Source organism: Astyanax mexicanus, chromosome 22, assembly GCF_023375975.1.
Source record: "Astyanax mexicanus isolate ESR-SI-001 chromosome 22, AstMex3_surface, whole genome shotgun sequence".
Classification (NCBI taxonomy): domain Eukaryota; kingdom Metazoa; phylum Chordata; class Actinopteri; order Characiformes; family Acestrorhamphidae; genus Astyanax; species Astyanax mexicanus.
This window is the reverse complement of record NC_064429.1, coordinates 2,872,881-2,895,533: the sequence shown is the minus strand read 5'-3', so window position 1 is coordinate 2,895,533 and position 22,653 is coordinate 2,872,881. Positions and strand designations below refer to the sequence as shown.

The window sequence follows — 22,653 nt, the reverse complement described above, 5'->3', positions numbered from 1 at the left end:
ATATTTTGATCCAGCAGTTCAGGGTTCACAGACCATGCTAGCGAACATTTCTGAAGAACATTAGGTCGCAGCTTGGTGAAGCAGCATCAAGAAATGAGTGACAAAATGAGTTCTCTCATTAAATCAGAACTTCTGCTGGGTTTACTGTTGGAGCAAAGTTTTTCACTGGGTAAAATAAATATAAATAAAAAAATATAATTTGTTTTACTGGCGAGTTTGACTGTCTTGTCCCACCCCCAGCTAAAATTAGAAATTCTAATTGGTTCTTTTATGGGATTTGAAACCATTGTCCCCAAATGAAATGGACCGTCTGATTGGTTCTGTTTCTTTCAAAACTACTCCAGCTCACCATCTAAGAACATTTTAATAGTCAAAGCAATCTGTGTAGAGTATAAGCAGAACAACATCTGATCTACATAAAATGCTAAAATATATTGTATTAGTTGTGTTGACAAATGTACAATATCAATGCTCAATCATACTGAACCAACTTTTTCACAGTATTAACCCTTTCAGACCTGAATTATCTCCAGTGATGGAAGATAGTGTGAAAATGCCATTTTCTGTCTGTATGGGACAGAAAGGAAGACTTTAATATTCTACTATAAAATTACATTAAATAAGTAAAAATAGCCTCTTTTAATTAAGTTTAAGGACTGTTTTTTAGTGTAGTGAGAGGGGCTAAGTTACTGTTTCATTGGTTTATAAATTTGTTCATTTGCTGGTTCATGGTCTATTATGATGGACAACAGCTATCAAATAGTGTTGCGTACAACCAAAACATGATATCCATTGTAATGGATGCAGAGTCTGAAAGTGTTAAAGCCTTTTTGTTCATTACAACACTAAACTACTGTACCTCTAGGCCAGGGTGCTTGGATGTGAAATCTTTCTAGGCAACTGAACAATTTTCTAAGTATTAATGACTAAAACTAAATGTCAAAAAAGTTCAAAAACTCCCTCACATAGTCACTGCAATAAATGATCATCATGAATAAGATGCCTGCTGCCTGCGCCATAATAATAATAAAAAAAAAAACACCAGCTGTTTGGAAGAGGTTTTTGCCCAACATCCATTAAATGGGGTGCATGCAAGGCAATAATATTTAGGCAAGGAAATACTGTGTAAAGAAAGCTTATTTTGTTGGATTCACTGCTCTATTTTACAATTAACTTTACATACAATATTCATGTGTTGCTTTACAGGTGGTTTTGGGCAGCAAATAAATGGTGTGAAATAGAAATGTGTTGTAATGAAACATGATAACAAGTATGAACTTATTATGTTGAATAGCTCATCTTCTTTCTTCCCCAGCATTCCCAAATACAGAGCTTTTAGCAGATGCTCCCAACAGGCTTACAATGTTAGTGGTGGAGGCATAGAGTTACTCATGCAAAAAAATCACTATTTTTACACCATTAACAAACTCAAAGTAGCTCCACATTTTATTGGTAGAATTCTAAAGGATCGTTTAAAACATTTAAAACGAGGCACTGAGAGCTGTGAAATGAGTTTATTTAAAGCACTGTTTTTACACACAGTACCTTCAGGTATTTCTCCCAGCTCCGCCTTCTTAATATTAAGTCATGATAACAGAACAGGTTGCAAAATAATCTAGCAGGAATGAATAATTCTGAATGAATTTTGCAATCTGTTCCCCTGCCCTACGTATCTGTGCTCGTCAGTCGACTTGTGACTTAATGCGTTTTACACTGGATTTCTGCTTTAAATGGTACTGTAATGGAGTAACATTAACCGGCTCATTCCATCACCACACTGCTGAGAAAAACAAGTCAGTCATTTTCTCTACAAAAACCCACACAAACTGACTAGTTTACATCACAAAGACTGTATAATACAGATTTTTTTTATAGGGCACATATAAATAATCATTAGTGTCAGAGAATAAATGACAATCAACTTAACAAAACCCATGTGGAGCTGGATGGCATGTTGATGACAACAAAACATGATGACATTTCACAGAAAAGTAAAAGAATACAACATGACATCATAAAGTCACTTCTTCACTCGAGTCTTAATGATGCGTCTGAAGGTGAGGTTGATGCGTGGCGTTTTCACCTTCTTCCTGACCGGCAGGCTGTGATACCAGTGCCTGTTGGTTGGAGCGTTCATGAGCAGCAGACTTCCGTGAGCCAGCTCCAGCTTCACAGGCTTGATCTGCCGTTTGTTGGGGTTGGAACCGCTCCGGGCATCTTTGTGTCGGAAGATGAAATCACGACTTGCTCCCAGAGACACGGAGGCAATGGGACAGGTGGGGTCTAGCTCCCGCTCATCGTCCCTGTGTTCACCTATATGATCATTACCATCCTTATACCTGAACATCAAAAAACAGAGGCATTAGAGGAGCAGGTCACTGATAGACTAATATAGTCTGTAGCCAGTTTAAATAGGAGTGAGATAAAATATTAATAATGTGATATAGCATATTGTTTTCATTTGATACATAGTAGTGATATCTTAGTCCCTAATACTCACCCCCCTACAGTATTTTGACTTACTAAAGTTACTGCAATATTACTCCACATGGTGGCGCTATAAGTAAATTAACAGGGAAAACTGCAATGAAGACTATTGGTTGGACACTGGCTCATTTAATCCATAATTCCTGGTACTTTCTTATTTCAAAGTATTTTATCCTCTTCAGTGACGGATGCTGTGAAGTATCATAGAGAATTGTTTGTGATATATTAAGTATCACAGAATCACAGTATCGTGATATCATTGTTATTGTGTGCAACATATGGAACTTTCCACTGAATGGGTGCCATTTGATTGTTGTATCTCTTCCAAATGAAACTTATTTTAAAAATATTTTTAACTCTGATTCTAATAACACATATATTTAACTATTCAGAAAATGTACTGGTTAATTTTCTACAAGGTTTCTAATTTGAAGATGTTTACATTGTTCTCAGTCCTGTTACCAAAACTCATGTAACATTTGAAAAGCATGTTCAAAAGCAAGTCCACTAATTCCTTTGGTTTTCTCTTAAGAAAGTCTTTATTTTAAAGAAATGGTTGACCAAAACGTGACCAGCTAGAAGAGGTGGTCTCAGTCTGGTCCTAAACAAACTCTGGAGCGGTTTGCTTGTGCTAAAAATGTGATCTGGCCTCGATCCGACCAAGCTAAGAAATATACTGCTGGTAAGACACAGTTTAATCTGATATATTAGCCAAATAATGCTAAATACCACAGCTATGAACAAACGCTGTCTCTGCTGCTCCATGCTGTTTAGATGCGCGGTCTGTGCTGCATTCACTGCTCGAAGCCACGGGACTCTGTTTACTACATGTGCATCTGCACTGCATGTTCAAACACTGTGTTGGATAGAGTTTGTGTTAAAGCAGCTTCACACTGCACAGATACACACGCTGGAACACAGAATCTTCTCACTATATTTACTTGCTCTCACGCCAGACAGCTCTGACCAATCAGAGGACACAATGTGCTTGCTTTAGGTAAAGTTAAACGCACCAAAATGTGCACCAATAACCCACACAAGCACATCGTCTCCTCTGATTGGTCTGAGCTGTCTTACTTAGTTATAGGGAGAGTCCCAGCTAATGGGTAAGAAAGAAAAATGATTGTATAGGTGAGAATTTGAACTGTGTGATATTATAGCTTTATGAGAACTTTTTCACCTGTAGTTGGTTTATATGGTCTGGGGCAGTTGATGAGTTTGTAGTTTTTTCTCCCTCTGTTTGGTGAAATCGGAGACTGTCTGTTCTTTGTTTAAGAAACATGCAAACTCCGAAAATTTGAACTAATGCTACCACTAAAACAACTTTACTAAACAGTTTAATGCCCTCTATGAGTGATGGGGATTCTCCACAACAGATGGACGAGGCATCAGCGGGATCAAACCTGAGACTTTTTTAATGAAACAGGTCTATGAGATTTGCAAATTGTTGCATTCTGTTTTTATTTACATTTCACACAGCTCCAAACGTTCTAAAATTAGGGTGTATTACATCTATAATGTATTATGTTGCCAGAAAGCTAACAGAATGATTTCTTTTTATGCTTTGCCAAAACTGTGTGAAATGTCCCAACTTTGAGCTTAAGGCTGTTTTACCTGTTTATTAGGACAAAGTTGAAGGTCTGTCCTGTTGCGTTAGTGACGACGTCACGGATATACTCCAAGGTTGGAGTCCATAGTCTGGCTAGAAGATGTACCCCAGAGAAAGAGTACATCAGTCCTTCATCCCCATAGGTTGCCTGCTGTCTGGGAACATTGTACAGCTTCCCATAAACCTGCACCTGAGCTTCATCACCTTTAAGAAAACACAAAACATCCGCAGTAAAGAAAAATGTACCAACGTTTAATACGTTTACAAAATTTACAAAAAGATTGATATCAGTCTGCTCACCAAAATAAAGCAACAGGAAAGCAAAACACAGACTGATAGCTTTCTTAAAAAGCAAAGCAAGCTCATGCACACCAACTAAGCTTGACTAAGCTTGCTAGTTTTTTGGGGGGGTATTTGCTAGCTTGGTGTTAGTAGTTCCTGTAGTAAAATATATATTTTAACTTTTACAACAATTGGTGGTAATCGGGAGTACGGTTGTAATGTTGGTCATCACAGGTGTCTGTCAGCTGATCTACAAGAGCTGGGTCACTGCATGCTAGCTTCCCAATGATGCTGCATCAGCATGAGGCATTTGTGAGTCTAAATTCACATAGCATTAGGGGCATTACTAGTAATAAGAGGAGTTTATATATTTATATATATTTAAAATTTAATTCATAGGCCACCTCTCAGGAGTCACCAAAATATACAACATACAAACCTGTAAAGTACTCCACCTCCACCTCCAGCTGATTGAAGAGCCTGTCTGCCTCCTGTTTGGAGAACAGTAAACTATAATCGCAGTCCAGTCCCTCTGCCTCAATCTTTTGCCAAGGAATGGGATGAGCAAATTCCTCCTCTACATCATCATCATCATCATCATCATCCTGTTCAAATGCAGCCTCACATATTTGCTTTGCGTGTAGCATTACTAGATCCTCAGTTTCAGTTTGATTTTCTTCTACACATGTAGCTACTCCCCCATTCATTCTGGCACCTGCTGGAGTTAAGAAACAACATAATGACATGTTATACAACTACAACTGCAAGAATACATACACTGAGGCACAGTTACACAGGTTTTAATGACCTGTCTTAAATTCAGGTCATTTAATTTACTTAACCACTGGTCTACAAAAAGATACAGTAGAGGAATAAAATTAAATGTAAGCAAAAAAGACTTACATGCCCATTGACTTGGGCAGAAACGTCAATCAAAAACCAACAGAAGTTGTAATTAATTAAATCCTCCTTTTTACTCAGAAACACATACAAGTAGGAATCCTGTTTAACCAAATTTAGAAGGATGAGGAGGAATTTCTGAACTTGTTCTGAATGGTATAATGACACTGTATTGTTATTGTAAGAGTGTATCATCAATTGCCTTAAAGGGCAGTGGTGGCTCAGTGGTTAATGCACTGGATTAATAAGGACAGGGTTGTGGGTTTGATACCCAGGTTTGATAAGCTGCTACTGTTGGGCCCTTAGGCTGGGCCCTTAGTGCTTTGGGCACCGCACCGGCAGTGTGTTCACTCTACTGAAGGGCTAAAGGCAGAAGCAACAACACAACTAAACTCAATATAGTTGTCTAAATAGATATAGTCTTAGACTCATAATATACTGGCATGCGACCAATAATCACATTAACTAACAGATTTTTAAACAAAATGATCTAAAATATTAATCAATAACACAGTATGTTTAGGTTTTATGTGATTTTCCAGAAAAAACAAGTCTATTAAGTGCAGGCAAGAATAATTATTTACAAAAACTCACAAGGCAACTGATTACACTACTAAGAACAACTAAAAATTGTTAAGGCACGTCAAGGAAATAAGTAATTTTAAGACAAATTAATGATCACACCAGAGTCAATTTATCTGAAAAAAAAAAAAACTAAAATCCTGTAAAAAGAAATAAAAAAAGTCTGTACTTTTTGTTCCATCAAGTTGTGCTAACCATCAATATGTGTCGCTTACTAGCACTGCGCATGCGCAAGAACACTTGTTAATATCAATTAAACTCAAAATTCACCAAGCTGAACCTACTATAATTCTTTGCTTGAGTATTATAAACATATAAATGATTATCCTAAAAAAAGGTTAACACAATTTCATATATAATTTATTGCTGTTGTTTAGCTACCATGATTTAGTTTTTGGAATCCAGCCATTATATCTATCTATATATCTATCTCTATCTAATATGTTGCGCATGTTTAAATATCGTCCCTGCTGTTTTATTTAGTTAGGCCTAAATGTACACTGCTTTATCACGTTTTGAGAAGGCAGCACAAGTCTGTCTAGTTATGCTACCCATCGAAATGTTTTTTTTAAATTATTTTTCGTGTGTTTTATACTAACTCTGTTTTTCTGGGGGGGGTTTTGCGTGTGCATTTAACAACCTGGACTCACTGTCATTAAACAAAAGTGTAATGGCAATTATAATAATAAAACTAAAACATACTATTAAAAAAATACAAAGCAGATTATAATAACCTCAAAACTTTACCCTAATGCTGTGATTTAGGCTATCCAAAAATAGAACACAGACTTCTACTGGGAACAGGCTATATATTGTGCTTCTTTTGTGTTTTTTTTTTGTATTCTGTATAAGAGTTTTTTCAGAAATAACATGAACATCCTAGGAAATGCTTTTTTCCCTATTTACTTACAGTTACTGCAAACAAAACTAACTAACAATATGAGTGTTAGTAAAGCGACAAATATTTATCCAGTTACAAATGTAAGTAGTATGTACGTATCTGAGCATGTATGGGAGTAAACCATTTAAAATAGACTGCAGATTTTTTGACATGCCCCAAGTTGCAAAGTCTGTACTGTCCAAGTTTCCCACTGGTAAATACACTGCCTGGCCAAAAAAAATCACCCCCCAAAAAATGGTCACACTCTAATATTTGGTTGGACCTCCTTTAGCTTTGATTTCTATAAGCTTCTGCAATGTCACAAGATTTATTTCAATCCAGTGTTGCATAAATGTTTTATCAAGATCTTGCAGCAGCATTGATGATGGTAGAGTCTGACCACTGCACAAAGTCTTCTCCATCCAGCACATCCCAAAGATTCTCAATGAGGTTACAATCTGGACTCTGTGGTGAACTCTCTCTCAATCCATGTGTGAAAATGATGATCTCATGCTCCTGAACCCTGAACTCTTTCACAATTCCAGCACCATGAATCCTGACATTATTTTGGAATATACCTGTGTCATCAGAAAAGAAAAAAATCCATTGATGGAAAAACCTGGTCTATATTCAGTATATTCAGGTAGTCAGCTGACCTCATTCTTTCAGCACATACTGTTGCTGAACCTAAACCTGCAGACCAACTGCAGCATCAAACCCACATCATTTACTTACTTAAATCCAGGTGGGGACTTTTTTTTGGCCAGGCAGTGTATAAGCGTTAGGGGAGCAAAATTTGTATACAGTTACAAATATTAGTAGTATGTCATATACGAGTGTGTATAGGAGTAAACCATTAAAAATAGAACTGCAGATTTTTATGCTCCAAGATAGAAAGGCTGCATTGTCCGAGTGTCCCACTGGTATATAAGAGTTTGTGGTGGTGTTTATGTGCCCTTGTCTCGCAAATATGATATTTACATGCTTGTCATAAGAAAGTTGCTCACCTGACTTGGTCATGTCTCTTTTTTTATATAATAAATAAAAATATAACGTCTAAAAATTGGGTTATTATTACTTATTAGTTTTAACTCTCTATCCTGCTCTAACACAACCCCCCCCCCCCCCCACCCCCCCCCCCCACCCTTCTGCCCCCAGCACACAATCACTCAGCATCCTGATTCCCTCCTACTGAAACTTTGTACTGGAATCAGCACAGTACTGAAACTAATGCACTCGCACACAGCATACCTGCACTACTGCTTATAATCACACTGTCATACCCACTTTAATTTCCGCTACAACTGTGAAATTTAAAGAACTGTATGCACTCCTTCACTTTACCAGCTGTACTTGCTGTAACTTTAGGAAGGAGAGTAACGTAATTTCAATCCTCTTTATATTCTTTACATATGCAGTATTGACAATAAAAGTACTTGAAAAAACTATTTGACCCATCAGAATTAATGTACAAAAAACACATTTACTTTTTGATATTTAGCTGTAGTTAAATGGCTCAGTGATGTTGGAAAGCGTTTACATCTGTTAAGCAGGATTTTGAACTACTGTGTACTTCCTCACCTCCCCTCTAGCAGCAGCTCGAGATCCCATTGGTTAAGGTAAATTTGGCGGGAGAAACTCGTGCAGTCTGTAGCCGGTGAGTGAGTCTGTTGTCGGTGTTTCTCCTGTTGGAGTTTTAGGTTCAGTTAATGCTCAGAATGATCGGACAGAAAAGCATCACAGCGTTCTTCTCCCCGGCGAGCAGAAAGAGGAGCCTGGAGGATCAGCCTGCAGGCGGGGAGGAGGAGAATGAGGGGAATGAAGTGAGTAAAGAGTTCAGTTTATCAGTCTTTTAGCTCAAAAACAATAACCTAACCCAGCTCAGTTACCCCGAACACAGACTAATCAGCTCGAGATTTTAACTCTCTGCTTTATTTAGAAGCGCTTAGTCTATTTTACTCTATATATTATATAAGACACGTTTCATTCATTGCAATTTCCCGCTAAACTAGATTAAAGTCCCGTGTTCCATCAAGTTGTGCTAACCATCAATATGTGTCGCTTACTAGCACTGCGCATGCGCAAGAACACTTGTTAATATCAATTTAACTCAAAATTCACCAAGCTGAACCTACTATAATTCTTTGCTTGAGTATTATAAACATATAAATGATTATCCTAAAAAAAGGTTAACACAATTTCATATATAATTTATTGCTGTTGTTTAGCTACCATGATTTAGTTTTTGGAATCCAGCCATTATATCTATCTATATATCTATCTCTATCTAATATGTTGCGCATGTTTAAATATCGTCCCTGCTGTTTTATTTAGTTAGGCCTAAATGTACACTGCTTTATCACGTTTTGAGAAGGCAGCACAAGTCTGTCTAGTTATGCTACCCATCGAAATGTTTTTTTTTTATTATTTTTCGTGTGTTTTATACTAACTCTGTTTTTCTGGGGGGGGTTTGCGTGTGCATTTAACAACCTGGACTCACTGTCATTAAACAAAAGTGTAATGGCAATTATAATAATAAAACTAAAACATACTATTAAAAAAATACAAAGCAGATTATAATAACCTCAAAACTTTACCCTAATGCTGTTATTTAGGCTATCCAAAAATAGTACACAGACTTCTACTGGGAACATGCTATATATTGTGCTTCTTTTGTGTTTTTACGTTTAAATACACACAAAAGGGTAGCACGGTTTGACAGAGTAGCACAACTCGACATAACACCGGATGTAAATAAGCCTACGTCACTCGCAGTAGGAACACGTGTTAACATGTATATAAGAAGAATAAGAAGTGCATTATTAAATTAATGTTATTTAGAACTGTTATAAATAAACTCACAGGGTTTGTCTGCTCCTCCTTAACAGACGTTTCGCCGGTTCACGGTCTGTTTAATCCCGTGGCCCAAGTGTTCTGTCAGTTTGTGCGACCCTGTCAAACCGTGCTACCCTAGTGTATTAAAAGTTGTATTTGTATGTATTAAAAAAAACAGAAAATGAGAAAATGCTCGCGGTAGAAGTCTTGATGTGATATTTAGCCTAAATAATAGTTCAAATCGCTGTATCAGAGTGAAGTTAAGGCAGTATATGCCTAGGTGATTAGAAGCCGTTTTATTGTTTTTTTTTTTTATCAGATTTTTTATATTTTGAACTGTATTTTTACACGATTGCAACAGTCAAGCAAAACGTGTCAGTGAGCTCAGATTGTATAATGCACCCAAGAAAAACAAAATAATCAGGAAAAACACGTGAAAATAGGAAAAAATTAATGAGAATTCACGCATGCGCAGAGCCTCTAAGTAGCACGTTTTGACGGGTAGCGCAACTCGACAGAACCCCAGGTGTGGGATTGCGCGGAGGGTCTGCTGGGTGGTGGTGATGGTGGCTGCGGGTCTGTGGGTGTTTAACTCCAGTATTAAACGGCTGGTAAACTCCTCCCCGGCCGAGTTTCTGCTCATGCGGTGCTGCAGCTCCACTAAATACACTGAGATTTCGTCGCAGGCGAGGAAGCGGGTGAAGGCGGAGGGCGACGCGGCTCCAGCGGCGGACTCCAGCAGCCTGAGCTGCAGCCTGAGCCCCGAGCAGCTCCACAGGATCGCCGCGAACAAGAAGGCGGCGCTGCAGAGACTCGCCGCCCGCTGCGCTCCGGACGGGCTCGGGGAGAGCTGGCAGAGAGCGCTGAGCTCCGAGTTCACAAAACCCTACTTCAAACAGGTACCAATTCAAAAGTCTCTTTGTTACACTTAATTACTGTTTTATTTGATTACACAAAAAAAAAAAGTCAAATGTGTAAAAAGTGCTTTTCTTTTTTTTAATGTTCTGTAATGTTCTGAGTAATACTAAAGTCATCCAAACGATAAAGAAAAACGTATGGGATTATTAGTGAACAAAAAAGTGTAAATTAAATCAGAATATCTTTTACATTTTAGATTGTTATTGGTAGAAGCTTTGCATACGCCCTATCCGAACAGGATTAGTTTCTCAGGAGGACGTCTGTGAAATATAAATCACACTTCTACTCAGGGATTAAACTGCATCTGGACTGCAATTGAAAAAACAGGAGAACCAGTGAGTTTTTGGCTTTCTGGGTCACATGACATCTCATTCATTAGCTCTTCCATTTTCACTCTCTGTTGTGTGTAGGTGGATCTCTGTGGAAACGCATGCCCAAAGTGTAATTACAGTGCGTGGCAGTGGACAAAAAGATATTTTATCAAATGTGAGGTGACGAAATTTAAAAGATGGACTGGACTACACTTACCGGAGGACCACAGAGTTCAGCGAAAAAAGTAGATAATTCAGCCAGTAATTTCCTTGGAGGACGTCTGAGAAAAATGCGTATGTGGTTGTTCCGGACGAGAATAAAATCACAGAGGACCCATTTTAAAAAAGAGGAAATTACCCCAGGACCCCTGAGAAACTAATCCTGTCCGGATAGGGCTTTAGATGATAGTTTCACACATTTCGGCTGGATTCTCTCAGTCAGCTTTATGAGGTGGTCATATGGAATGTTCAGCTTTCAGTTAACAGCTGTGCTGAATTACTTGAATTTGTTTTGTCTCTTAATGTGTTTTGAGAGCATCAGTTGTAAAGTTGTGAAGAGGTAGAGTTGGTATACAGTGAATAGCTCTATTTGAGAAATGTTCTAATCAATATTATGGCAGTACTACTCAAATAAATAAAGATAAAATTACTTTAAGTAATGAAGTTCAGGCTGGCTTCACATGTATCGGAGGAAGCATGTGCTAGTCTTCACCCTCCTGGTGTGTTGGGGCATCAGTAGTGATAGGGGGAGTCTTAGTGAGTGGGTTGGGTAATTGGCCATGTAAATTGGGGAGAAAATGGGGAAAAAATTAGAAATAAAATTATAAAAAAAAGTAATGAAGGTCAGTCAACTTGAAACATTTTAAACTTGTAAAGTATTCACAAGTGCAGTGACAAAAACATCATGCTGCAGAAACTGGCTCTCATTAGGACCGCCCCAGGAAAGGAAGAGCAGGAGTTAGCTTTGTTGTACAGGATAAGTTCATCAGAGTTTCCAGCCTCAGAAACCGCAAGTTAACAGCAACCAGATAAGATAATCCAGAAACTATTGCTCCTTTTCCTCTTTTCCTCCTGTCGTACCCCAGAGGAGGAATGGAGAAAAGGAGCAGTAATTGGGAAAATGGGACAGCTGAGCCCGTTCAGATATGATGTTGACTATTGAAAAACTGCCCATTACAGCTGCTGTAATCAGTCAGCAAAGAAACAGCCATCATTTTAGTTAGTTTAATTGTGAAAGTTAAAACTCTTATTTATTTCTAGACGCAGCCACTAGCACCTAAATGCTTCACAGAGTATTTTGGTTTGTTTAACGCTTTTAATTTACTACATGATTAGTTATCTGTTCCTTCATAGTCCGGATGAATTCAGTATTAATTTACAAGGTAGGGAAAAATGATTTAATGACGAAGTTTTTACAAAATTTCTGACTGGTACTGTATATCTGTTCCTGCATTTTAGACATGCAGCACATTCCAAACAAAGTTGGAATGGTAAAGCATTTACCACTTTGTAATGTTGCCATTCCGTCACACAACATTTAAAAGATGTTGTTGTAGTGATGATAAGCACCGAAGTGTTTCAGGAGTTATTTTGTCCCATTCTTACTGCAAACACATCTCCCCACATTCTCTATTGGGGACAGATTAGGACTGCAGGCAAGCCAGTTTAGTACCCCTACCACCTTCTTCTTTGGCTTTGTAATATGTTCAGCATGTGGTTTTGCATTGTCTTATTGAAATGATATTCCTGTAAAAGATGTATTTTTGAAGGCAGCATATGTTGCTCTAATATCTTAATGGACTTCTCTGCGTTAATGCTGAATTACAGAGGTAATACACCCCACACCATAACAGACACTTTTTTGTTGGACTTGTTGCTGATAAACAGTCTGACTACCGGTACTGGTCTGGTGCTCACAATACACTGTGTTTTTACTGTGTGATGAGCCATCCCAGATTCCTCAGAGCCCAGTAGAGAAGTGGGCGGAGCTTCTGGTCATGGTGAACATAAGGCTTGTGTTGTGTACAGTAGTAAAGTGGTATTAGTGAATATAGTAACTCTGTATTGTAGTGCTTGTTCTGATAAAGGACATGGTGAACATAAGGCTTGTTGATAAATGTGTGTAAAGTAATTCCTTGCCTTTGTGCTTCTATAAGCCTATTGTTTTATACTTGAATTATTGAATTTCAGAATGCTCCATTTATAAAACACAGTAAAGTGTACATTTGTACAATGGTTTAATTATAAAAGAACAGTCTGTTACTGGTTTGGACCAATCTCTTCAGAACAGAGTTAAACTGCTGCAGGAGGGGATTCCCTCTTTATCTGTATTTAATGATTGATTGTTTTTAAGGAGAGAGTGTGTTTCCCCAACAGTTAATGACTTTTGTTGATGGAGAGAGGCAGAAACACACAGTCTATCCACCCCCTCACCAAGTCTTCACCTGGACACAGATGTGTAAGATTGAAGATGTAAGTTTTATTTTACCACACAGTCTTTACCCTTCATTTCTTTTCATTGTTAAACTGTGGAAGTTCACATGGAGACAGATCCCATTATATAGTCACACACAAATTAAATATTTTTGTTTTTGGCAGGTAAAAGTTGTGGTTCTTGGCCAAGATCCATATCATGGACCTAACCAGGCTCATGGCCTGTGCTTCAGTGTACAGAGGCCTGTTTCTCCTCCTCCAAGGTACTTTTTTATATTTGTATTTTAGAGATGAATCTAAATCTAAACTGATTCATGGATTCAGTGTTTGAAAGCCTGTTATCTGATAGAGTTATGGCCTGCTCATAGTACCATATTTTACACACTACAAGGCGCAATTAACAACTTTTCCCAACAAATTTTCCCAAAAATCACCAATGCATCTTGTAAACTGGTGACCCTTATGTATGAATTTTACCAGTCAGGTTGTAAGAAACAGCAAAGCTGCTGAAGTACAGCGTTATAGAGTATTAACCGCTAAGCGCTAGCTCTTTTGCCATTCAGAGGCGAGTATAATCGGCCTCTAGCCTGCTGCTAACCCTTACTAGCACTGCTGGAGCATTCTTAGCATTAGCCGCTAACCGCTAGCACTTTTGCCTTTCAGAGGTGAGTATATCGGGTTGGAGTCTCCGTGTTTACCATGTTAAAACAAGCTACGTGCGATGAACAGCTATCCAATATCGCCCTGGCTTACTGGAACACTCGGGGTCCTCAGTGTAGCACTGTCAGGCAGATAATACTAATGCTCTAGCTTGTTTGCAGTTGTTTGACTTTGAAAGAAAGTGTGTTTTCTTTTCTTTCTTTCTTTCTTTTTTTTTTTTTTTTAGGAATTACAGTTTTGTTTACTTAGCTTAGCTTTACTTAACATAGTTACCCCCCACTTGGAAAACTTGGCGACAGCCTCGTTTCTTACTACCCTCGATAGAAATGTAAAGCACAGCCGATAAAACGTCAATATAACTTGTTCCGGGGGTGTTTCTGACAGACAGAAACAGTCAATGAAAATAGGTATAGCGTCATGCTAAACCAATCATGTGGCTGGAATAGAGTTACGTCGAGTTAGGTTTCACGCCCACGGCTTGGAGGGTGGGCAGAGCAGCTCTGGCGCTAATGTTCAGCTTCTGCAGCAGACCAGTACACTGCTATGCTTGCTAAGTGCTGGAACAAAAATAAAACAATGGAGACAGAAAACGTTAAAGAAACCTCTAGCGACAGCATTACCCATTAAAAAAAAGGGTCAGACGAATTTGGTCGTGTTGAGGTATTTTGGATACTTAAAGTCGGACAAGCGGCAAAGCAGCCTGCACTGCAGACTGTAGCAAGCATATTCTCACAAAGACAGGTAATACCACCAATCCTTTTTACCATCTGAAGCAGTGCCACCCTTTAGAGCACACAGAATGCAAGACGTTACAGTCCCAGACCAAAGCAAGCTTCGGTGGTCCCTCTAAAACAACAACCAGTGATTCCCATGCAACAGCAGACCTTAGTGTCTGCTTTCTCCGCCGCTATGCCATACAACAAACATACAAAGAGATACAGTGATATAACAAACGTGATAGCCTATTATATTGGAAAAGATATGATGCCAAAAACACGGTCGAAAATGACGGGTTTAAGCGGCTGGTTAAGGTGCTTGACCCATGTTACCAACTTCCTGCCCGTAAACATTTATCTCACACGACACTTCCCCAGCTATACACGGAGTGCAGAAAGACCGTTGAAAAGAAACTGCAAAGTGTGTCCTACTTTGCAACCACATTAGATTTGTGATCAACTCGCTCATCAGAACCTTATATGAGCCTCACTGCCCACTTTATTGACAATGACTGGAATTTGAAAAGCAAATGTCTTCAAACTGCCTACTTTCCTGAAGACCATAAAGGTGAAATAATGGCTTTAGGACTGGCAGAAGCACTTGCATCCTGTGGACTAAGTGAAGAAAAACAAGTCTGCATCACAACAGACAGTGGAACAAATATAGTAAAGGCCACATCATTTAACAACTGAACACGACTGCAGTGCTTTGGGCATGTACTTCACTCAGCTGTTGGTAAGTTGATGAAGATTTTTATATATTTTTGCAACTTTTAATTTAATCTCACTCTAACTTTAAACATTAAATGTAAGAATAATTAAATAATGAAGCTGGAAATTAGAGATACTCAGATGGTTACTTTAAAGTTAAAATTTTGTTAAGGAGCTTTACTGATTTTAATTGATATTTTTAATGAATGGATATTAATGTGTTATTTTAGGTTAAGTAGTAAATGAAACCCTAACTTAAGTAGTTTATGTAGTGTATGTATGTAGTGTTTGTAGTAACTTTTGTTTAGCTTTGTTTCTGCATAGAAATTGTAATTAAATAATTTGTTAAACAAATACATTAGATGTAACATATATTTATATTTTGTTCTCAGAGAGAGCAGGAAAAGACAAGAGGGTGGAGCCAGCTGTGGGGGTGTGTAAAAAAAAAAAAAAAAAAAAGTGATGACCACTTTCACTTACTCCTGGAAGAAGAAGAGAGGTCTGGCCACTGCCCAGCATCACCTTCCCCAACACAAGCTGATGACAGTCACCCACCAGGTGGCGTTCACATCAAAAAACGATTGGACGGGTGATGGAGCAGCACAAGACCATCTCTCAGGTACTCAGTGCAGATATGAAGACCAGGCACAGGAATTCACTGACTCACTTTCTGGAGAAGTGTGTCCTACCTCAAGCTGATGCTGCATCTGTTCAGAACACAGATTCTGGAGCCATCGGACTGTAAAACTCAGCTCACAAAGGACATGAGAATGACTGTCATGGCATATCTTTATGAAAAGTAAGCTGAACAGAAAACAGATGACCTGCTTGATGTGGCAACATTGGTGGATCCACGCTTCAAGGTACAATATATCAAGTCAGAAAAACTCAGTACCATCAAAGTACCCATCCACTTCACACAGACCAGAGGAAGAAGAGGAAGGAGCTGCTGCATTGTTCCCTTTACAAAAGAAACAGAAAAAAGTCACTGGGCAGTTTTTTAACCCACCATTACAAGACCCAGTGACAAAGAAATCATAGAAAACGAGCTTAACAATTACCTGCTGGTACCATATGCAGACAGTGAAATTACTTTTATTTATTTATTTTTATAATTTTCTCCCCAATTTACACGGCCAATTACCCAACCCACTCATTAGGACTCCCCCTATTACTAGTGATGCCCCAACTCACCAGGATGGTGAAGACTAACACATGCTTCCTCTGATGCATGTGAAGTTAGACCGAGCAGCATCACAGCGCGCTTGGAGGAAAGCACAATGGCTCGGTTCCAGTACATCAGCTCACAGACGCCCTGTGCTGCAGACATCACCCTAGGAGTGATGTGGGGAAAGAGCGCCTTCTACCCACCCGGAGGGAGCAGGGCCAATTGTGCTCCCTCTAACGCCGGCAGCTTGATGGCAAAGCTGCATGAGCTGGGGTTCGAACCTGCTCATAGTGGCAGCGCTTTAGACCACTGGACCACTCAGCGCCCCAACTTCTATTACTTTTGTACTTCACTATTGTAAGTCGCTTTGGACAAAAGCGTCTGTCAAATCTAATGTAATGTAAAAGATTGAGCCACCTGGCAAAGCGCTATTCGTGCATCCCTGCAACCAGCACCCCCTGTGAGAGGGTTTTTAGCACAGGTGGCAATATTGTGTGTATAGTAATGTCTGAAGTGCTCAACTCTGATAGAACATAAGAGACAGTACTGCAATAATAGGGATTTACTATGCCTTTCCTTGTTTTGATTTGGAGCATAAGCTGAGCACAACTAAGTGAATTTTTTTCTTTTGTTTACAATGGAAAGATGCTTGAAAATTTTTATTTGTTTAAAACTGGCCAAATGTGTTTTTCTTTTCGGAAGAATTTATTTTATTTTGCATGAGAGATTTTATTTATTTGGAACTGACCAAAAAAACAGTATACTGTTTACCTTATCCTGTAATATTGAAACTTTTAAATATACAGGATTTGAGTGTTACATATATATTTATTAATTAATTAATTTATTTATTTATACAGATAATGTTCCATTGTTAACTTTTGACTAAATAAAACTTAAACAAAAAAAAATATATCTTCACCCCCTTATTTTCTCACTTATTATGAGTAAAAAGAAACCTTAAATGTGACAAAGTGATTTAATTTATATTGTGATGCGTATCGATATTGACTGAAACTATATTGTGATAAGATTTTTTCCATATCGTCCAGCCCTACTAGTATGTTGTTAAAAAAAAAAAGTAACTAGCTGCTAAATTGTCTTTATCACAACATTTGTATCTTTAAAAAGTCAGCTTTGTAAAAAATATGTTTAATGGGAGTTACTTTAACACTATACTATACAATAACTATAATTTTTATTCATTATGCCCCTGAAATAATATCAGGTTATTTCATGGTATTTTTGGTAATAAAATAAAAATACTCTTGCCGATATGACAAAAAAACAATAAAAAGAATACACTACTGCAACAAAACAAAAATGTAATTATATTATTGCTTATGATATGGCACACCCCTAACAGATTCTAAAAAATATACTTTTATCAGATTTGTAACAGAAGTCAATGATCCAGAATGCCATGATCCTTATAATGCACTCTAAGTATCTCCATATATTCAGGATTAAAGTAAAATAAATGATACTGGACAGATATAATCTGTGTCTTGTACCTTGATGTGATAATTAGGGGTGGATGATTTAGGCCCGAATTGATTTTGAGGGATGTGCGTCTAACACTGAGACCCTGAGCATATGAGTTAAGAGCCTATAAATAAGTGCTTCTGCCTCTCGCCCCGGCTATGATCAATTTTTTGCCCATTTTCTCCTCGATTTACACGAGGACGCCTTGGGGTGATGAGGGGAAAGAGCGCCATCTGCCCACCCAGAGAGAGAGAAAGGCCAGTTGTACTCTCTCAGGGCTCTAGCAACTGATGGCAAGCTACATGAACGGGATTCGAAATAATCTACTGATCATAGTGGCAGCGCCAAGCCCGCTGGACCAGTGGGCGCCCTATCAACCCAAAACATTTAAGTATCACCTACCTGGGCTACTGTGTGTGACTTACCCACACATTGTTGATTATTGTTTATAGTAAATGCTGTATGTCTACGGAGACATGTCAGAAAGCTTGACAGAGCAAAATAACGGGAGTGTGAGAGAATGTAGTGTACTACAGGGTCTACATGGCACCTCCTCTCCTTGAACCTTAGGTTAATTATATTGCAATTATTATTAATAGAGAAACTATTTTGAATGGTAGAGCTCCACAGGATTAAATTGAAAGGCTTAAATACAGGGTCACAAACAAACCTGATGCTGTGGAAATTAGAGGTTAAACTTTTTAGATTTCAGTTGTTAATATTTTGTGCATGCATTACATTTTCAGAGGTTATCTGGTGCACCACCCTGACATGCTTTGCATAGCGCAGTTTGAAAACCACTGATCTAGGGGAAGAAGCTGCTGAAAACTCTAAAGGAGAGAAGTGAAGGCTTTGATGCTCAGGCATCTTCTGCTAAACTGCATCAATGTAAGGAGTCTGTGTGATGCAGTGTGTGGTGTAGAAGACCTATAAAGATGTGTATAATGTGTTTTTCATTTGTTTACAGTTTGGTGAACATGTATAAAGAGCTGGAGGCAGACATTGAGGGCTTTAAGCATCCAGGTCATGGTGATCTGACTGGATGGGCGAAGCAAGGTGTTGTTTTTTTTGTTTTTTTCTTTCTAATTTACTGGTGATCGTCTCTTTTGGCTGTTTGAAGTAAATCCTATGCTACTATTTAAATGATGTATTAAAACAGTATTATTGTGATGTTGTAGGTGTTCTGTTGCTGAACGCTGTGTTAACTGTCCGAGCACATCAAGCCAACTCGCACAAGGACCAAGGATGGGAGAAGCTGACAGATGCTGTGGTACACTGGCTCAGCACCAACCTGGAGGGTCTGGTCTTCATGCTATGGGGAGCCTACGCTCAGAAGAAGGGAGCTACAATTGATCGAGTACGTTTAAGAGATGCATGCCAAGGTCTATAGCAAGACTTAAAATTTGAGGTGTATTTAATTTGGGGAACTTGTTGATGTCAAAATAGGGGCAGATATTATTTTAACCAGAAAACTGAATCTCTAAGAAATCAAGCTTTTAGAAATTCGGAACATTGCCAAAGTGTAAATATATTTATTAATTTGACACATTTTACATTAGGGCTGCAACGATTAGTCGATATAATCGTCAATGACGATTATTTATATTTGTCGCCTACAAATTTCATTGTCAACTAATCAACTAACATGTAACAGTACCACATTACACAGGGTGCTGGGGACAAAAGCGCAATAAGAGACTTAGTTTGTGTCTCCAAAAGTGCCCAAACACAACAGAATACATATTAAATCACTAAATATCAGTAATTTCCATGTTTAAACAACATTCAGATATTTAAATGCCATTTAAATCTCTTGTTCTGCTGTTTCTATACTTTTTAGAGATGGCAGAAATAATCGTTGACTAATAGAAAAAATAATCCAAAATAATCATTAGATGCAGCCCTATTTTACATACAGTTCTATAAAATAATGTAACCTGTGTGAGAGCTTAGTTATATCTACATATCACAAGCAGCTTAACCACGGGCTCCAAGCACTTCAAACCACCGTGGAGGCAGTAGAACACACATGAAGGGCAGTTTTTACAATAGCACTAATTTTAATCCTAGTCTGTCAGGATTTCATCTCTCTCACCTAGGGGGAGAGTACCAGATGTGTTTCTTTATGGTTAACCGCAGACTAGCATCCAGCTCTGACTGTTCATCCTACTTTTAACATCCAAACAAATTCTGATACAATTTCCCATCTGCATGCTGTGTTTCACTTTAACATATGTTATAGAAGTGTAGAGCAACTCACTGGTTTAGTGTTGTGTCTAGGCTGTTATTATACCAGTTATTTTGTTAAATATAACCTCCGGCGCACCGGATTATAAGGAGCACTTTCAATGTACATCTATTTTCATGCATAAGGCGCACCGGATTATAAGGCGCATTAAGCAACAATATTAAGGAACAAGGGTGTCGTCATGTTTCCCTTTTAATTCAGCAGGTCTCATTGCTGGGAGCACCTAAATAAACAAAAATATAGTTCCTAATAAAGAATGTTAATCTACACAGATTTCTCTCCTGTTTGAGTGAGTAAAGCTCCTCCGTTTATTTACAGTAAGCTTGGATTTCCAGTATTTTAACACGGATAACAGCAGTGCTATTAAACGCCATCAAAAGAGCTACAATGAGGATCCCTGAGTGTTCTGGTAAGCCAGGGCACTATCAGCTAGTGGTTTGTCTCATGTTGCTTGTTTTAACATGATAGACACGCAGACCACAGTCTTATATATTCACCTCTAAATGGTGAAAGAGCTAGCGCTGCACTTAGCAGCTCATGCTAATACTGCTCTAGCCTTGGTGCTGGAAAAAACGTACTTCACTGAAACTCCTGTATAAAACTGTAATTCAGCAGTGTGGCTTTACTGCAGGCACACCGTTTACTGCAGCCATGTATTATAGCAAGCAATGTGTTTTTGCAGTAGCAGCATTAGAATCTACAAAGCCTAAAAAAAAGCTTGCCATCTGTCTAAAAATCTCTGAGCAGAGACAGAATAAAAGGTGAGTAAATATTGGCAATGAGTTTTACAGATGCAGACAGTTTAAGCCCAGATGAATTCAGAAGACTGATGATGCTAAGCTGAATAATTTTCTCCATAGAAAGTGAGCACTGAGCTTCAGCTAAGGTTTGCTAACCACAGCTAGGTAATTTATCACAACCACTAGCATATTATGGAGGATTGATTAAACTCCTGCTCCTGCCAATAACAATTTAGTTCTGTCCCGTGCCGCAAGTTATTCTGACGGGTCCCGCGGGACTCGCACGGGAGTGCAGACCTCTACATCAAGCTAACGGATTTTATGTGCCAATGTTTTGTTGAACTTAAACAGAGAAAGACACTTCATCTCTTGCCACTGTGTCCTCAATCTTCACCAATGTGCGCTTGGTGTTTTGGGAGAGGCAGGCAGGGTAAACATCTCTCTAGATTGTTGTAGAGATTTTAAACACTTATTCTCACTTAATACAGATTTTCAGTTAATTAATTCTATTTTTAAAAATCTGTTCCTTTTGTATTTTTGCAGAAACGACACCACGTGCTCCAGACTGTTCATCCCTCCCCACTGTCGGCGCATCGTGGCTTTTTTGGATGTAAACATTTCTCAAAAACAAATGAGCTCCTGCAGAAATCGGGGAAGAAGCCAATAGACTGGAAAGCTCTTTGAGTTTGTGAAGTGATCCTACAGTTCATAATAAGCTCATGAGTTCTGATGGCTTGTGTGGTCATCAGTAGTTTTACACTATGTTTTTGGTGACCAAACACTGGATGTTTTTCTCCAAATGCTGTATGTTTTCCTTTTCTTTTAGCATTAGAGTTAAACTTAATCTTAGTTTATTTCTTTGTTGAGCAATTTTTTTTTCTTTATCTATGTTGTATCATTCATTTTCCAGAGAAATGGTGTGTTGTAAACTTGATTGGGTGAGTTTTATTGCCTACATCAAGTAAGTGTTTCATGCATGCAAACTTTTTTACTACTTTATCTATTATTAAACACGTTGATTTATATAATGTGTTTATGAAGTTTGTTTGTTTATTTATACAGTGGTTCTTTCGATTTTTCTAGTAAATTTGACCTAAAATTCAGTCTTTAGTATTGATAGAGGGAAGTTATCCAATATTACATATTTCTAAGGGTCAATATTTTTGAGCCTTTGCTTTTATTATGTGGTGTCACCCTCGTGTGCAGCAAAGTTCTATCTAAACATTTCCAGTACATGCTGAGTGGCACTTTTTGCACAATTTTTGGTAGAGCAATTTGTGTGCTCAGGGACATTTCCTTGTTGCATAACCCAAGTTTTATAAGATTTAGCTATTTGACAGAAGTCCTAATCTAATGTTTTCCTTCAGAATTTGAGGTTTAATTCAGATTTCATTAATCCATCAATAATGGTCTTTCTGGTTCAGATGCAGCCAAACAGACTTAATTCAATTCGGATTTATTTATACAACACTTTTTTTACAACAAATGTCACAGAGCAGTTTTACAGAGACACAGGTCTACGCCTTTTATGAGCTAGAATAGGGAAGTGATAAGATCTCGCTAGATTAAATCTTCATGAAATTTCACTAGGGTGGCAAACAGCAGCGCTGATCGGCTCAAGCTTAACTCCAATACTTACATTTCCAGGGGTTGGAGAATGAAACTGAAACACCTGGTTTTCGAGCACA

At 38.3% G+C, this 22,653-nt stretch overlaps 2 protein-coding genes across 3 annotated transcripts; one reads left to right on the top strand and one right to left on the bottom strand.

The window, feature by feature from the left end:
* Window positions 1–1,499: 1,499 nt before the first annotated feature.
* Window positions 1,500–8,455, bottom strand: alkbh2 (alkB homolog 2, alpha-ketoglutarate dependent dioxygenase). The gene is made up of 4 exons (XM_022666893.2): window positions 8,322–8,455; window positions 4,818–5,096; window positions 4,102–4,300; window positions 1,500–2,339 (listed from the first exon to the last, which is right to left on the bottom strand). Exons 2-4 carry the CDS (start codon window positions 5,083–5,085, stop codon window positions 2,021–2,023), a joined length of 786 nt encoding a protein of 261 aa, XP_022522614.1. The 5' UTR covers window positions 5,086–5,096; window positions 8,322–8,455; the 3' UTR covers window positions 1,500–2,020.
* unga (uracil DNA glycosylase a) lies at window positions 8,426–21,993 on the top strand. Of its 2 annotated transcripts, XM_049470749.1 has the most exons (7): window positions 8,426–8,563; window positions 10,262–10,474; window positions 13,181–13,276; window positions 13,403–13,500; window positions 18,945–19,033; window positions 19,156–19,334; window positions 21,509–21,993. In XM_049470749.1, the coding sequence occupies exons 1-7, from the start codon at window positions 8,450–8,452 to the stop codon at window positions 21,647–21,649; spliced, it is 930 nt and encodes a 309-aa protein (XP_049326706.1). In that variant the 5' UTR covers window positions 8,426–8,449; the 3' UTR covers window positions 21,650–21,993. The 2 variants fall into 2 exon arrangements, with proteins under 2 accessions (XP_049326706.1, XP_022522613.2); XM_022666892.2 differs by lacking the exon at window positions 8,426–8,563 and having other exon boundaries at window positions 10,052–10,474.
* Window positions 21,994–22,653: the final 660 nt, after the last annotated feature.